Genomic DNA, 17,628 nt, shown 5'->3' on the forward strand with positions numbered 1-17,628 from the left:
ATTTTAGGAGTTATTGGTTAAAGTGTTTAATTGGAGAGAGAGAAGGTGGGTGTAAGTATTAAAGTAGAGAGATAAAGAAAGATGAATATTTTAATAGGAGTGAGAAAAAGTGGTTGAGTGTATTAATTGGAGAGAGAAAGTTACCAAAAAAGGAAATGTGTCATCTTAGTTGGGACAAACTAAAAAGGAAAACGTGTCATCTTAAATGGGACGGAGGGAGTATCAAACTTTTGTACGGAAACCCCACATGGATATCGACCAATCGAGATTGCCATGCGTGATTGTTGATGTGTCCAAGAAATTAAATTTAAAAATAAAGGATTAAAAATAAAACACTCTAAGCTAAGATGTAGAACCATGTCACACCAAATGAATTCCATTATGATTTCACCAAATTATCCTTGGGATTGTACAAGTTGAACTCTTATCAATCAATCTATGCAAATTTCTTGCCGTGCCCATTGCAAATCAGAGCTCTGTGGTCCACATAAAATTTGATAAGTCTTCGCAGCCTTTTGATGATAGTCGGAGTATATCTTATTCTCAATCAAAGATGGTCAGCCTTTCAAGTTTAAATCTTTCTTCCCATCATTACTAGATTTGGAAATTTGGTTATCCACCATATAATCCAGGCTGTAAAGGGACAGAGTTCAACAATGGCTACTGCAAATGAAAAGGGTGTTCCAGATGATCTCAGAGAGCAGCTTGCTCTTGCAGTTAGAAGCATCCAATGGAGTTATGCAATTTTTTGGTCTTTTTCTGCTAAACAATCCGGGTAAAGTTGTGATCTTTACTTTGTAAAAGTACAGAAAGGATATTCTTGAAATTCAGCTTTTTCTACTTTTATTTTTTTCCATTTGATCCAATTTCATGGAATGAAGTGTTTACATGATTGCATTTAAACATTCTTGTTTGTGGCGTTGACTTGAAAATTATGGCTAAAGATAGTTATATTTGGTGGGATTGTAGGGCGTTGGGGTGGAGTGAGGGGTACTACAATGGAGATATCAAGACTAGGAAAACAGTTCAAGCTGTAGAGTTGAACTCGGATCCACTGGGATTGCAGAGGAGTGATCAGCTAAGGGAATTGTTTGAGTCTCTTTCATTAGGTGAAAGCACCCCACAGCATAAGAGGCCTACAGCTGCATTATCCCCCGAAGATCTCACTGACACTGAGTGGTATTTTTTGGTGTGTATGTCGTTCGTCTTCAATGTCGGCCAAGGGTAATTCACTCCGCTCACTATTTTCGATGTGATCAATTGATTGAGCTGAAATTCTGTGTGAAGTAGAATGGAGTAAGGGTTGTGTGAGTACTTTGTTACTATGAGGTTTTGTTGTTTGAGTTTCGGGCATGGTTTTGTGTTGAACTTTGGTGGATTAAGAATTTTATGAATACTTTGTTGCGATGTGATTTTGTTGTTTGAGTTTTGGACATGGTTTTGTGTTAAACTTTGATGGATTAAGAATTGTATGTGTACTTTGTTGCTATGTGAATTTGTTCTTTGAGTTTTGGACATGGTTTTATGATAAACTTCGATGGATTAATAATTGTATGAGTACTTTGTTGCTATGTGCTCGTGTTGTTTGGGTTTTGGACATGGTTTTGTTAAACTTTGATGGATTAAGAATTGTATGAGTACTTTGTTGCTATGTGATTTTATTGTTTTTGAGTTTGGACACAATATTATGTTGGAACTTTGATGTGGGGGTGTTACGGACTCCGGTGCAAGGAAACTTGTCCTACATCAGTTGTGTAACACGACAACTTATTGACCAAATGGGATCTCCCCTAATAGGTTAGGTTAGTTTTTTTTAGATGAGTTCTTATGTTTGGTCTATAACAGGGGGTAGTGTTTTTTATTTCAAAAAATGAAAATTTCGATTATTGACTTCATGTGATGATTCATAGACCTTTCAATTGAGTATAGAGCATTTACCATGTTGATTGATTGGGATTGGAAGGTTGCCTGGAAGATCGTATGCAGAGAATCAGACAATCTGGCTGCGGAATGCTCATCTTGCAGACACGAAACTCTTTGCTCGTTCTTTGCTTGCGAAGGCAAGTGTTAATGTTTCTTAATTTGTTATAATGGCGGCTTTAGATATCTGGATATGCCCTTTGGTAGGTTAGTGGGAATGTTTTCTGACTCTTCATTGCTTCTCGTTCTATGTGCTTATCGTTATGGCTGGCTGCTTGATTCACGTTGCTGTTACCAGAGTGCTTCTTTGCAGGTACTAAGGCTGAGCTCCAACCCTTAATACTGAACTATAACATGAACAATGTTTGTGTTTATACGATTCCATGTTCTTTGCAGACAGTAGTGTGCTTTCCGCATTTGGGAGGTGTGGTTGAGCTCGGAACAACAGAACTAGTACGCACTGTGAAATTGGCTCTTTCTATTTATGAATTTCATATGCAAATTAATATTGTTGGTTGTGTATGTCATATGAATATGCTTTTCTTGAAGGTTCCAGAGGATCGGGGTCTGATTCAGCATATAAAAAGTTCATTCTTGGAGAGTTCTTCCGATACTGTCATCAATCTGAGCCACGACCTCGTCTATCAAGTGCTCGATCGCTCTAATATCCCCGAAAACAATCTTGATGAAGTGGAAGTGTATTCTCCTGACACCAGCTCGGATGAATTCGCAGACAATGTGCTAATAGAGGGATCATGTTTAGCAGATGGCGCTGATGGAGAGACGTCCCAGTTGCAGAGCTGGCAGTGCAAGGACGACGCTGTCAGCAATGGCACAAACAATGCCACGAGCTCCAGTGACTGTGTGTCTCAGACTCATGGGAAACCGGATGTGAAAGTCCAAGAATTTGGTGAAAAGAAGGCGAGTGCTGCTAATTGTGTGCCCGTCAGTCAAGAATGCAGCCAGCAGACATTGCCTAGCTTCAACGGTGGTGGTGATGTCCATTACCACTGTGTGCTTTCAAGCCTTTTGAAGAGCTCCCACCAGCTGATTCTGGGGCCTTACAGAAATGGTAAAAGAGGATCGAGCTTCATCAGCTGGAAAGACAGAAAATCGAGCCCTCGATTGCTCCAGAGCGCATCGCCACAGTGGCTACTAAAGAAAGTGCTCTTTGAAGTAGCTAGAATGCATGAAAATGCCCAGATTGAATCTGCCAAAAACAAGGACAGATGTGATGACCGCTCTCTACAGCAAGAAGGCGAGGAAGTCGACAAAAACCATGTCCTGTCTGAAAGGAAACGGAGAGAGAAGATAAGCGAGAGATTCGCCATTCTTGGATCATTGGTTCCATCTGGTGGCAAGGTAGTTAAATCTTTGGTCTTCAGATTAGTCCCCCTCGTGAAAAAACAATCACGATGTTGTAACAAAATTTTTTATTTCTTCAACTTTGCTATTGCAGGTTGATAAAGTATCAGTACTTGATCACACAATAGAGTATCTGAGAGAACTGGAGAGGAAGGTGCAGGATCTGGAAGCGTACAAGGAAGCAACAGAACGAGAAACGACACAGAGCAGGGCCCACGATGCCATGGAGAGGACTTCGGACAACTACGGACACAGAAAGCTTGGAAGCATCACAAAGCTACTCGGGAACAAGAAGAAAGCTAGTGATGTGGAGAAAACTGCACCCGAGAATAAGAGGACTCGGTCGAGCTCATCGACAGACAGCATAACAATCAGCATCACAGACAAGGATGTGCTGATTGAGATGAGATGTTCTTGGAGGCAGTGTGTACTGATTCAAGTTATGGAAGCTTTGACTCAACTGAATCTTGAATCACAATCTGTTCAATCTTCCAACACTGATGGGATTCTCTCCCTCTCTATCAATGCCAAGGTTTGTTGAATTTTAGCATTATTTTATTTTGTTGGTACATGTAAAGAAAATGTTGATTTTAGTTATATGATGTGCAGAGCAAGGGAGTGAAAGGTGCATCAGCTGGTGCAATAAAACAAGCTCTTCAGAAAATTATCAAAAAAAATTGAAGATCATGCTCTGATTTTGATGTGGTTCATTTATTTGTTGTACAGGGTTGTATAAATTACATTAATATTTAATTTTTGCAGATAGTTGTGTAGTGTTCTTCTCCAACAGATGATGTTAATGAATCAGTTAATTTTCATTATATTTCCTTTCTACTTAAGGAAATTACTTGCAATATACATGTGAGATAAAGGTCATACTGAAATAAAGCACTACAAATTTACTTCTAATTCAAGAGCTAAGCTCACTAGTATTACATCAAGAACTGATTCCTCCAGAATATATTCTGATATGTGAAGGATGATCTCCTCTTTTTCGGGACGAACATCGGGCCACAATTGATGACCCGATAAATCTTGGGCAACAATCTGGTTTAAGGTCCTTGTCTCTGTTTGAGGAAGCAGATAGAACTGAGCATCTCTCTTGATCTCATCAACTACAGCTTCTTCCAGTGGAAAATAACAGATTCTTGGCTTTGCAAATGCTGGCCAATATGGTGATAAAAAGTGGGATCGCTGTGTTTCGAGCAGGACTTCATTGATGTGATCGAAGAGAAGCTTAGTGTCGAAATGAGGTTCGAACTGCAGAAACTGGGCTTGATCTAACAAGGATGGATGAAGCAGATGTTGGGAAAGTAGCCTCATTGCTGAGAGCTGATCCCAGTTTAGAGACGAAGCTTCAAGTATCAAGCGCACATAGTTGGAGATCGTGTAGTCTTGATCGTGTTTGCATGGATCGTATTCCGTTAGTATAACTTGTGAGGGAAATGCTAATTTGTGCTCCTCAAAGTGAAGGCGCCTCGGTTTCAGGGTTCCACGAGCTACAAGATGGTTCGACAGAGTATTAGTTTGTGGATTCTATCCATATTACAATGATTACTTCAATCATAATCTAATGGATATTAATCAAGCAAAATTTTGTCAGTGTGTGTGTGGATCTTGTTTCATACCTGATTGAAACGTCATGTTCGATGGACTGCTGGGGTCTTCTGCGAAGAACTGGTCGAGGACCGAAACCGGGCTTTGATATTCTTCTTGATATTTGTTGTTGTCACTCATGTCTAATGTGGGACTAGCTGGAAAATCATCTGCTACATTTGAGAATGTCTCATTCTCTGAGATTGAATCCTGCTTAAAAAAGAATCAAGAACAATGATGCAAAATGATGGCATATGTCTAGACTAGAAGGAGATGAAACTACACTTACCATTAAGGAATGCATTAACTTGATCTTGGAAGGTCTTTCTGCATTGCTGATCACTGCATCATGTGCTGCTTCTGTTTGGTTATCGTCATCCGTTCCTGCAACATTAGGCATATCTGCAGAAACGCAACTGATTCAAGAAACGCGTATTGACAAAAAAATGCTAGAACAGGATATCACCTACCATTGAACTTGATGTATGGAGATTGAGTGATCCCTTCTTCTTCGACGAGAGAGGAGATTGTCTCTGCCCTCAAACTACCCGTCATGTCACCACATGGACTCAGATAAATGCTCTCCCTGGAAGGACTGATCAAAATCATTTCAGCAGAGCCAGAAAAGTATAGGCTTTCCCTTCTTGGGCTAAAGCAAGACTCCATTTCTAGTGAAGACATAACCCTCCATGGATTTTGCAGCCTACTTGTTGCAGCAACATCCACTCCAAGTTTCTCAGACAATACATCTCTTGAGACGTCTATTTTCTTGCGAGCAGTTTCAGCCTCTCCGGCCACAGCAGGCTCCTTTTGCACCTTCATGGGGGCTTCTTTCTTGACCACCTTTTCCTTTGCCTTTGCATCAGTGTTCGAATTCAAACGACTCCTAGTTTCAACTCCACTATAAATGCAGCCATATCTGAAAATTGATCTTCCGTGGGGAAGTCTATTGCCCAGCAAATGGTCTGAATCTTTTTTTCTGTTGCTTCCAAAGGTGTGCTTCAGCTTCCTCTTTATCTCCCTGACAGAGAGAGACGTTACTCTCGATCCATCACCAGCCTCCCGTGATGAGCAATGACAAGCGTATCTTCCTGAATGCTGTCTCTTTTGAAGCTCAGCCTTGAGAGTTACTGCTTGTTTCTCAGTTTGAAGATTGTTGATGCAATTCTGAGGCAGGCAGTATGACTCGGACAACAATTCCATGACGAGCAAGTCCTTGTCCGAGCTCAGAACTTCCAATGCACTAGAGAAAGGTTTGGACCCGAATTTTGCCCCAACTTGTGCAGCAGGGCATTTGTGGTTAGAGCTCGTTGGATCATCCGACTGACACAAGCACGACTCATAAGTTCTTGGGCTAGTCTCCGTTGCTGCCTTGTGACTACTCTCCATTCGATGATTAATGTGTACATCTTCTTCTGGAGTTCGACATCTACTACTCGTTGCGAATTCTGCTCCATACTGATACAAAAACACACAATGCAACATAAGGTTATGGTAGAAAGATCTCAACAGGCATCCGAAACATCGCTACAAGCAGCATTAAGGTTAGAAAAGATCGGTCAATCAACTGTTTTTCTGAGTAAGAAAACTACATATGCTTACTTGAATTTTTCGACATTCTTCATCAAAGCTCGTTCGATGATCTGCTTCATATACATGTATGAGAAATGATCAATATAAATCAATCCGAATCAGCGTTGGGCGAAAATCGAGCAGCAATATGTAAAGTTAGGATTCTTACCTATCATCTCAGAGGAGAAGCCATTTTGGTAGACAAGAACATAATAGAGTGGATGCATACACTTGAATTCACATCTGCTTTTCACACCTTCTTCTTCACTTGTTGCTGTTGCCATCACTATCACACTTGTGCATCAACCTCAATAACTGCAAACACAACAAGTAAAACACAAGCTCTCAAGAAAATCCCAAGAAACTATATATGCATTCTTGCAAGTATGTTTTGAAGAAAAATATATTGCTTTTTGGGGGTTGTTTGTATGAGGTGGCTGCAGTTGGAGATGTGAGATTAGGAATGAAGAAGAGGAAAAGAATATAATTTGTTTGTATGTAGAGATTTGTTATTACTAGTAGGAGCATTTAATCGTGAAGGGTGTGACATTTGTGAGTATGGCCACCATCACCAAACAAAGTTTTTGGTTATGTTTTTATTTATTTAAATCTTGAATAAATATAAGGTAGTTGTTGTTGTCTAACTTTTTTGTCTCCCTTCACATTTTATTTAGAGGACAAAACACTTGTGACTATATTCACATAGGATTTCTTACCATATGTGATGTGGCTATGTCTGGTGTCACATCCAACTCCAACTATCAATCACTATAGATTGTAACCATGGTAAAATGTATGTGGTTGACGGTTCATGCGTTTCTGATAATGTGAAATTATATATATTATGTTTAAATGAAGAAAAATATAACACAACCGACTATTTTCTTTTTTCAATTGATATATGAAAAGAAATTTAGGCCGCATCATAGTGGACTCGAATACAAGATTTTTGACCTCATGAATTAACCATTCTACCACTAGGTTAAGACACAACATTATGTTATGCGTACCAAATGAGTCCTATATGAATATTCCCTCTGTCTCATAGAAATAGACTAATTAGAGTTGACACGAATTTTGATGTGTAATTGATAAAGTAAGTAAGAAACAGAAAAAATAGTTGAAATTGTGTAGTGGATGGTGAGTCTGTAAATGATAACGTAAAATAGAATGAGAATAAGATTATTATCAATGAATGTGGACTACTTTTATGTGACTTGACGAAAATAATAATATGGCATATTTACGTGAGATAGAGTTAATATAATATGTGATGAAGATACGCATTAAAAGTGTAAAAGTATTTAAGCAATTTGGGGTTGTGAAGTAGTAATTGAGGGGTCTAACACTAAATACACTAGGTCAAGTTGGGGCCTGAATTAATGGCTCTAGGTAGGAATGCAATTAATGGGCATATCAAATTGTACCATTTAAGTATTCAACAAACATTATTTTTAGTTTAGCAGTCCGTGGCTTTTTATAGGTTATACTAATATAAATAATAGGCAGGTATTCGCAAAGTACAATTGGTGGAGTAATAAAAATTATTATAATTTTCGTACTAATTTTCTGAAATACTACACCCTCCGTCCCATAAAAGATGTCACATTTTATTTTGTGCATTAAATGGAGAGAAAAAATATAATTTTTATATTAATGTGTGAAAGAACTTTTTTCAAAAAAGAAAATAATATTTCTTCTATTGGACAAACTAAAAAAAAAAGTATGACATTTTTTGTGGGACGGAGGGAGTACTAAATAAAACTACCATCAATATAGTTTCTTTAATCCGAATTTTTTTCCCGAAAGAACGAGTAGATAATTCTTTTTTCTCTACGCAAGAAGACTGAAGATATGACTCAGTTCTTTGGAAGCTTGCAAAAAGTTGTGTATAATTAGTTTAAAAATAATTAGAGTTTTAACTACTAGAATTTGTTATAAGATACATAAATATAATAGGATAATTAAACCCTAATTTATAGTAATAGTGTGAAAGAAAATAGCCTACTTCAACAATAAAGCTTTCTACAGACACAAACTTGGTCTAAATTTAGTAGACCTTATCCTTTGTATAAAAAACAAAATTTCTTAATTTGCGTATCTAATCTATATAAGCCACTAATTGTGACTACTGAGACCGAGGAAAATACTATATACTTCCTTTTGTTGTTAATTGATTTACGTCTTTTCGTTATAGAAGTTAAAAATAGTGTATAATGAACAAAATAAAAGAAAATAAAGTAAAAAGATTAAAATAGAATAAAGTAAAAATTAGAATTATTTTTTGCCAAACATAAAAATGATATAATTATATTAAAAATTTTCATATAGAAAAATAATTCAGTTAATATGGAGTAGTTGATAACCATCGTGTTCTATTTTGGATATATATATATTCAAGAATATAAGACGAGAACATTTTTATTGGGAAAAATACCAAAACACACTTAGGCCTCTCTCATGGAGCAGTAGTTAACAATTGGTCTTCTATTTTGCATATGGAAAGTTGAGCAACAAAATAAAAATAAAATAAAAATAGACTGAAATACTCCATTCATCCAACTTTATGAGTCCTGATCATTTTTGTACATTCATTTTATAAAAACCATAATAAATAATTTAAGTAGAAAAATAGTAAAGTAAGAAAAAGAATAATGTTGAGAATAGTCTTAATAACATTATTATCTCTCTTATTTTATTATTTTTCCACTTTAACTATTTATTATGATTTTTATAACACGAGTGTTTAAAAGTTACCGTGACTCCTTAAGTAGGACGGATGGAGTAATATTTTTGATAAAAAAAATTACTCCATCTCACATATGACGGTGAATAATAATGATTGCCTAATTAATTCGTTCCATATCGTTATACGTGCTATAGTTAAATCCAGTCACTAGCTATTTATGCTATAAAAGTCCTCCATATGACATAATAATTGCTTTAGTATATCAATGTACCTGGATACCTATAAAATCTACCCTATAAATTTGATATGATAAGATATTAATATTCAACCAAGATTCATAAGAAGCAAAACTGATATTAATATTCAACCAAGATTCATAAGAGGAAAAACTTTGACTAGAGTGAACATTGAATATAGTAGCTAACATAATTAAGATACACACTTACTTTTTTTAATATCATCAATTATTAAACATTTTTGTTAGGTGTATTATTAATTACTGAGTCTTAATTTATGAGTTGGTGATCTTCCATTGCGAACATAAGTAAGAAAATAAAGGGGAGTCAAACGTTTTTGGACTTAACCGTGATACAATTTGCATGCAACTTTGAAGCATTTCATTTTAAATCGACACCAAAGGTATCCATCTTTCATTGAAAATCCATACCAATACTTTCAATCTTTCATGTCTGAATATTTATACGGGATACGTATCAAAAGATAAACAATTTTTTTTTTATAGGGGTGGAACGGTAAAATATACTATACCGAAAGTATCATACTCCCTCCGTCCCACAAAAGATGTCACACTTGTGGGACGGCACATGATTTTAGGAGGTTTTATTTTGTGTGTTAAATGGAGAGAGAAAATATAATTTTTATATTCATGTGAGAGAGAACTTTTTTCCAAAAAGGAAAATGTGACATCTTTTGTGGGACAAACTAAAAAGGAAAGTGTGACATCTTTTGTGGGACGGAGGGAGTACTGTATATCGTATAGAAAATATTGATATGAGAATATATCATACCATTACAATACCGAACTACTGCAGTTTTAGTACGAAATATTATAATATTGTATACTGTACCGAAAGTGTCATACCTATACCGTAGAAAATATATCGTTATAAAAAATAGCATACCGTTAATAGGGCTACTTTCTCGATTAATCGGAAACCGGACCGGTTTAACCAATTCTATGAAGAACCGAGAACAGAGAACCAAATTTTGGTCGGATACCGATTACTAGATTTTGTTTTAATCAGTTCTTGTTTCTTACCTAATAAACATATTAAATTTCAATGTCAAATTTATACTATTATATTTTTACATTTTATAATTTATTAATAATGCAAATATAATATATTAATACTTCATCTGTCTCAAGCTAGTTGATATACTCCATCCGTCCCGATTAAGTTGAGTCGTATTCCTTTTTGGAATGTGCTAACTAAGTTCAGTCATTTTCTTTTTTGATAAAAAACAAAACATCTACACACTCTTATTTTATTTCATCACATACTGTACTCTCTCTTTATCTTACCTACTTTATTCCTCTCTTCTACTTTCAAGATAATTTCTTAATCCCCATGCCCAAAAGTTTTGACTCAACTTAGTTGGGACGAATGGAGTATTTCTTTTGGACACGAAATTTAAGAAATTGATGTTTAAAGGTGAAATGAATAGAGAATAAAGTAGAAAAGAGAATAAAGTAGGGGATAAAAAGAGAAAATAAAGGACAAGAGATGATAAAAGATTTTGCCAAAAAAGAAAATGGAGCAAGTAACTTGTGATAACCCAAAATAGATACTTATCTTGCAAATATATTTAGACAGAGGGGGTAATATACACTAATTCAAATTTCTAAATTTCTTTTGTAGGTCATGGCAAGTTAAATTATTGGTCCACAAAGACTAAAAGCCGGTTTGAGTATCACGATTGGACTTTGAAAACTATTTAGACTAACGAAAGTAGTTTTTTGGTTTCTTATCTAAGTTCTAAATACAACTACACAAACAAAGAAAATGAACAAATCAAGTAATGAACCAGTTCCACACAAGATTGGAAGGGTAGGGCTTTAGATCTGATTGCAATGAATCACGGGATATCACTTAGTGGACTGGACATTCTTATCTATATGAACCTCACTCATGGCTAGGAAAGTCACTACAATTGGCTAGAACCTCTCTCGAGTGCACCTAACACGTGGATTAACCTCTAATGTCAGAGTCTCTTCTCTACAATTTGAAGCTAACTCCCTAAGTCTAAATACCTAAGCCCTCTATTTAGCGCATGCTTCTCTCGAATGCAATTAGACACGTAGTTGTTGGTTTAATAACACACCTAATCATGCATCTCTTGAAAACAATAACAAGGCAATGAATCCAATTTGTAGCTAAGCAATTGAATTAAAAAGATATAATAATCAATAAAACCATGAAATAAGATAAATAAGTATTAAACCACAAGATTAATTCATACAATCCATTGAATATTCACTAAAACCCTACTAAACACCTAGCTACTCATAGTATCATCCATAAATAAAGACAAATGTCCAAAAATAGAATAAAACATGGTAAACAAAGCAATTAATACTCCCAATGGGTGGATTTGATGGTGGGAAGTCTTATCCTCAATCTCTTGAATGAATGAAGCTTCTTGGCCTTCAATTCACCTTCTAAATCTAGATCTCAGCTCAATTTTGTGTGTGAAAATTGTGGGGATCGAGTGTATGAGCTCTATTTATACTTGGAGTGAGAAAGTGTGTTAGTAGCAATCACCCAGTCGAGCGATACATAAATTGTAAAACGCCCGACCAAGCGTTCTCACCACATTCCGATTTCAACATCAAACGCCCGATACGGTGTTTCTTCCGGAGAAAAAAGCCCGCCCTTGCAAAGTGTCTGGACTCCCTGGTTTGTTTGAGAAAAATGCCCAGACAGGCTTTTCGTTCGCATGGCCCGGGCATACTGATGCAATGGTTATTAGCACTAAAAATTACCTGCAAGCATGCAGGGTAGATCTAGTATTGCTAAAGGTCAGTACCAGGATATCGAACATATGGAATAAGATTTCAACTGACTATCATATACTAAGCGTCATATACTATTTGGAGACACATAGATTTTGGTTTGATTTATTAAAATAGACAAAAATAAATAAATAAATAAATAAAAAGAAATCATAGAAACAAATAATACAAAGCAAGTGGAAGAAAGTAGAATTTTAGGATCCAAAAACAAAATCAAAAGCTATTATCCAATCAACTTCGTTGAATTACGGTCTTTAGAGTTATTAATTGATCACAATAATAGATTAAACCGTCTCTCGAGGCGAGAAATCCGTAGATTAGTTGTTAAGATCAAAAACCCCTTTAAATCTCTAACATCTAACTCCCAAAAGATTGTTAAGACCAATAACCTCACGTGAAACTGAACGCTCACGAGCTTTATTGAATTATGTGAATTATCCCTTTTCCAGTTCAATTATTTAATCTACCGATTACTCTAATCAGTCTAACATATATTCAAGAGGTAGCTAATCAAATTGATAAAACCCAAGGTTGAATCTTCAATCTTCAGTCTTCTCTTGCCTGGATCTGCAGAGCTCCGCGGAAGATGGATGAATTATGTGTGGATATGGGATGGAAGAAGGTGTAGAGAGGGAGAAGGATTGGAGGCTCTGAGATAAAGATTATGAATTAGGTTAGGGTATTTATAGTCTAGAAAAAAGATTTGGGCAATAATTTCTTCCTTCCTTGAATTTTCGCCCAATTTTCGTCAGCTTTGACTGCAATGCGCAATGTTCGTAGAATAGTCATAACGTTCTTCACAAAAATACGATTGAGACGTGCAAGGTATCCACGCGAAGCTCTTTCGAAGATGAAGAGAATGGTATGCATTAGTCACTGATTGGACTTCAACACTGTTTTGCACCTTTTTCTGCCTTTTTCTATAATTTCTCAACAAACACGTCAAAATACCAACTTGAATAACATATGCAATTTAAAAACATAATTTTCATGATTGACATTTAAAACGAGTCAAATCTAGCATGTAAAAACATGCAAAATCCGTGTTCGTCACTTTCTCACCTTCTTGACTCCTTACACTTAAGCTCGTTCTAACCTGTTTTCACTTAAAAATTTCAAAAAACTCATTAAATCATCTAACTAGTGCATAAGTGGCTGAAAACCTATACTGTATACCTCAATTCAACAAATAACTCGTGTTAAACACCTACAAAAATGTCCTAAATTATGAGTTTGTCAAGTCCTCCAAATTTAAACATTTGATTGTCCTCAAACAAGAAGAAAGAAGCAAGAAATACAAACTCATGTAAAGATGTGAGTGTTACACAAGTATCACTTACTTCGTGAATATGCAAGACGCATTTGAACATTGTATCAAGCTACTAACATGTAATCAACCTTGTCAAATTGCCCTCACATGGGAAATGTAATGTACATTTTCAAAGTTCACTCACTTTCAAATGTATAGGTATATGGAATAGCTCTCAAATCAATCAAGACATGTATAGTCTATATGCTTGTTCGAAATCTACACTATCCTCTATTACGTTGTGATTAAATATTTAGGTTCCGAAAGGTCTTCTCTTCAAGGTTGTAATGTAGGATATTTGGATAGGCGAGGAAACGTTTGCCTAAAGTGACTATAATCCCAAGATATGACTTCATCCACATCACAACTTTCGCTTCCAAATCTAAGCTAATCCTAGGCTTTGCCTAGACTCTTCTCATCTACCCAAATCCTATATTTGCTTCAACATTTCTTTTTTAATCTTCAAGATCACCCTTCTCACCACACTCTTTTTTACTTACATTTTTCTTCTTTTTTTTCCTTTTTCTCCATGCTTTGCATGGCATTATATACTAACTCTGTTCCACTCAAGATGTCCATATTTCCTTTTTAGTTTGTCCTATTCAAAATGTCCACTTTCAATATTTGGAAATAACTCCCTCTCTCCTCTCTCCTTATTAAAATATTCACCTAATTTTTTCTCTCTACTTACTCCATCTAACAACTTCTCCTTAAATCCCTTGCCACTCAAGAATGTATACATTCTTGAGTGGGACGGAGGGAGTAGTACTCTTTTTGTCTCTTTTTGGTTTTCTATTTCGAGTAAACATCTGATCCTTCTTGCTAACACGACTTTCTATCTCCCATTTTTCATGTGATTTTCCATAAGTAGCACCTAGGAAACCAAACCTATTAGCTTATCAAAGAAAAGGCTCATCAGCTCAAAGTTGGCTAACAAGGATTATTATTACAATAAGGGGATAAAATGGATTGTCTAACGTCCTCCTCTATCCCTATAACCACTATGTAGACTCAATGAGTCTGTGAGCAATTTCTAGAAACGTATAACATGCTTGAGATAAATCACACATTTGATATCAAATAGGCTTTGATCCTCACAAGGTGTTTCTGGCAAAAGATAAGACAACATGATTCAATTTTAGGCATATCACTATAGGGAATTACAAGCCACTTAGCCAAATCGACAAGGTTTTCAAAAACTTTGAGCACAATCATCACGAAAACTCCTCCAACATATCTCACACTCGTTTCAATTCAATTTTTTTTCAGTCCCCCACACAATTTTACCCTAGGAAGATTATTCAATGCACAAAAGTAACAAAAGAAACATTTCTAAAAACATAAACATAAAAAGATAAACAAAACACAATTGGAACAAGGAAAATATCCCCGAAATCCAAGACCAACATCCAAAACCACCAAAAATATAGAGTTAAGGTTACTGACCCCGAGTATCATCATGTATCAAATAAAAAGAATAGGTACATGCTTAAGAATTATCAACCAAATTACATGCCAAGATATAAGGGGAACAAAGATCACAATAAACCGAGAGAAAGAGAAGATGATGAAGAAGAAGAAATCCACTTAACATTTCAAACTTATTCCAAGCAAAGCTATGATAAGTTTGCGAGCTTCACGGCCGTAGCGGGAGAGGCAGATGTTGCTAGTAACCTCAGAACTCGTTCAAGGTTGGCCTACTAAGTGTTGTTGTAGTCGGTAAATTGAGTCCATAATATCCCCAAGAGGTGTTTGGAAAAAGAATTTATTATTCAGTAAATATGGTTAGTTGGAATTTATTCTTATAATAATATATTAGGTTCCGAACTACAAAACTCTTTGAAAAGGTGTTAAATTTAATTTATAATCTAAGTAAATGAACGATACCATGTGGTATTGCATTGAATGGAGCTAACAGTGCGATAAATCTTTCTTGGGTATTTACTAGAAGACGAGGCCTCAATGTTATCTTTTTTTAATCAATGTAGACATAAAATTGAGCATATGTGATGCACTTTTTATTAGCACTAAAAATACCTGCAAGTATACAGGGTAGATCTAGTATAGCTAAAGGTCAGTACCGGGTTGTCGAATACGGGGAATAAGATCACCTACTGGCTGCCTTATAATAAGCTTCTTTTACTATTTGGAGAAACAGTGGGTTTTGAAAAACTTTTGAAAACAAACAAACTGAAAGCAATAAATAGCAGATTGCAACAAAGACTAGAGATGAAATATATGAGATAAGAGAATTTCGGGAATGTGCGTTCACAATTATGGTTATACAAATTCCAACTACAATACCCTAACACAGTTTATACTTCGATAGAACGAGTCACACAAGTTATGCCCATGCGGTACAAGCGTAGATTACTAACACTAGGGTTGTCAATCCTAGATTCGTAACTCCTAAAAGCTCCTAAGACCCTTGAAAAGTCCTCACTCTCAATTAACAGTGCCGTTTTAAGGGAAGCTAATTGTAGTGTCTATCTATTAAGTGGATCTAACTCGCCAACCTCCTCTCACGATTATGTAGCAAGTTATATCAAATCAGCATCGAATGTGTCACTCAAGCATGAAGTATTACGAAACAACTTAAGGAAGAAACGAAGTAAAAACAAAACGGATATTAAATAGAAAAACGGAATTGTATAAACCAATAAAAGCTAACGATCCCTAGAATCCTATGAATTTAGTTACACATGATAGAATAATCTAAAAACATAGTTTGAAGGGAAAACAATGTAAACATAAGAACTAAAGCGATAAAACCCAAAGGTAGAATCCTGTAGCCTTGATCTTCACTTGAATCTGTCTTCAACCTCTCGAAGATCTCTTAAATATGCTCTAGAATTGTGAGGCAAAAAGCAAGGTAAAAGTGTGCATGAGTGAAGAGGTTTGAGGGGGTATATATAGGGAGAATTTCGAATCCTATGGATATAAGGAAAAGGTTGGCCAATTTTGGTAAAATCTGGAGAAAATCTAGGTCAAATTGTGCGCCGCGTTTTCGCAGCGGGCCGCTGCACCTTGGCCAACGGTCGTTGTGCGTTGCCCGTAGCTTCTGCCCATTTGTGTAGCGGTCGTTGCATGAGTTGTAGCAATTGCTGCAAATTAGTCCAGTGGCTTCGGGACCTTCTCGAGCGGTCGCTGGGCGTCTTCACATTTTTAGCACAACTTCTTCCGGAGCGGACCGCTTCAGACATAGCGGTCGCTGCGACAAACGCAGCGGGCCGCTGGGCAACTTGAACGCTACAGACTCCATCTTCGACTTTTTTCTATCTTTTTAGCTCAAATATGCACAATTTTCACAAAACATGTCAAAATACCAAAATGGATAAAATATGTAAAATATGGACATGAATTGCGATTTAGACATTAAAAACAGACCAAATAAGGGCCTTAAAACAGTGCAAAATCCGAGCGTATCAACTCCCCCAAACTTACATTTTTGTTTGTCCTCAAACAAAACAATAAAAACACAAATATAGACGCACGGAATACACAAGGACTAGACATCATAATTGCCTCAAAATATGAAAGAGCAGATTAAGCATGAATTAACGCAATCAAATCAAGCAAGGATCATTAGTGCACTTTCATTACTAACTCGTAGAACACCTTGAATTCAAACTCTCACATGTGGCAAACTTCCAAAGATGGGAAGTGTTCTTTCTCTCACTCTCAAAGTGTATATAGGTTAAGTGTATAAGCACTCAAATCATGCATAATGCAAAGTTTACCATAGGCTTGCTCAAAATCTAATCCCTCCTCTACTAGATGTGATTAAGCATCAAAAGTCCGAAAGGTCTTTCTTTTTGGTTGTAATGTAGGCTCTTTGGTAGGTGAGGAATATTTGGCTAAAAAGTGACTAAACATAAAAATATCCCAAGTAGAGTAAAATTGACTCCACTTTTCTAAATCCCCAAGACACTTTTAACACATTATTTTTCTCCATCAACTCACTCTCCAATCCTTTGATTTTTTTCTTTTCTTTTCACAAACTTTCACAACTTTTTCTCCTTTTTTTTTCCCATAGGCATCCTTTCTATGATCAAGCACATATTTGAATTTTTCACTATTTCACAACTTGTACTTTTTCTACATTTAAGTACACTACTTTTTTTTTTAACTTTTTCTCCTTAT

The 17,628-nt window shown here is 36.0% G+C and overlaps 2 protein-coding genes across 2 annotated transcripts; one reads left to right on the forward strand and one right to left on the reverse strand.

Annotated features, from left to right (window-relative positions):
• Positions 1 to 366: 366 nt before the first annotated feature.
• Positions 367 to 4,108, forward strand: LOC125221665 (transcription factor EGL1-like). Its single transcript, XM_048123858.1, has 8 exons — positions 367 to 775; positions 970 to 1,224; positions 1,964 to 2,060; positions 2,219 to 2,233; positions 2,317 to 2,373; positions 2,470 to 3,282; positions 3,380 to 3,817; positions 3,895 to 4,108. The coding sequence occupies exons 1-8, from the start codon at positions 657 to 659 to the stop codon at positions 3,964 to 3,966; spliced, it is 1,866 nt and encodes a 621-aa protein (XP_047979815.1). The 5' UTR covers positions 367 to 656; the 3' UTR covers positions 3,967 to 4,108.
• LOC125221664 lies at positions 4,082 to 6,949 on the reverse strand. Its single transcript, XM_048123857.1, has 6 exons — positions 6,623 to 6,949; positions 6,484 to 6,524; positions 5,352 to 6,339; positions 5,171 to 5,283; positions 4,914 to 5,091; positions 4,082 to 4,784 (listed from the first exon to the last, which is right to left on the reverse strand). Exons 1-6 carry the CDS (start codon positions 6,735 to 6,737, stop codon positions 4,177 to 4,179), a joined length of 2,043 nt encoding a protein of 680 aa, XP_047979814.1. The 5' UTR covers positions 6,738 to 6,949; the 3' UTR covers positions 4,082 to 4,176.
• Positions 6,950 to 17,628: the final 10,679 nt, after the last annotated feature.

This window comes from Salvia hispanica, chromosome 4 (assembly GCF_023119035.1).
Source record: "Salvia hispanica cultivar TCC Black 2014 chromosome 4, UniMelb_Shisp_WGS_1.0, whole genome shotgun sequence".
Taxonomy (NCBI): Eukaryota; Viridiplantae; Streptophyta; class Magnoliopsida; order Lamiales; family Lamiaceae; genus Salvia; species Salvia hispanica.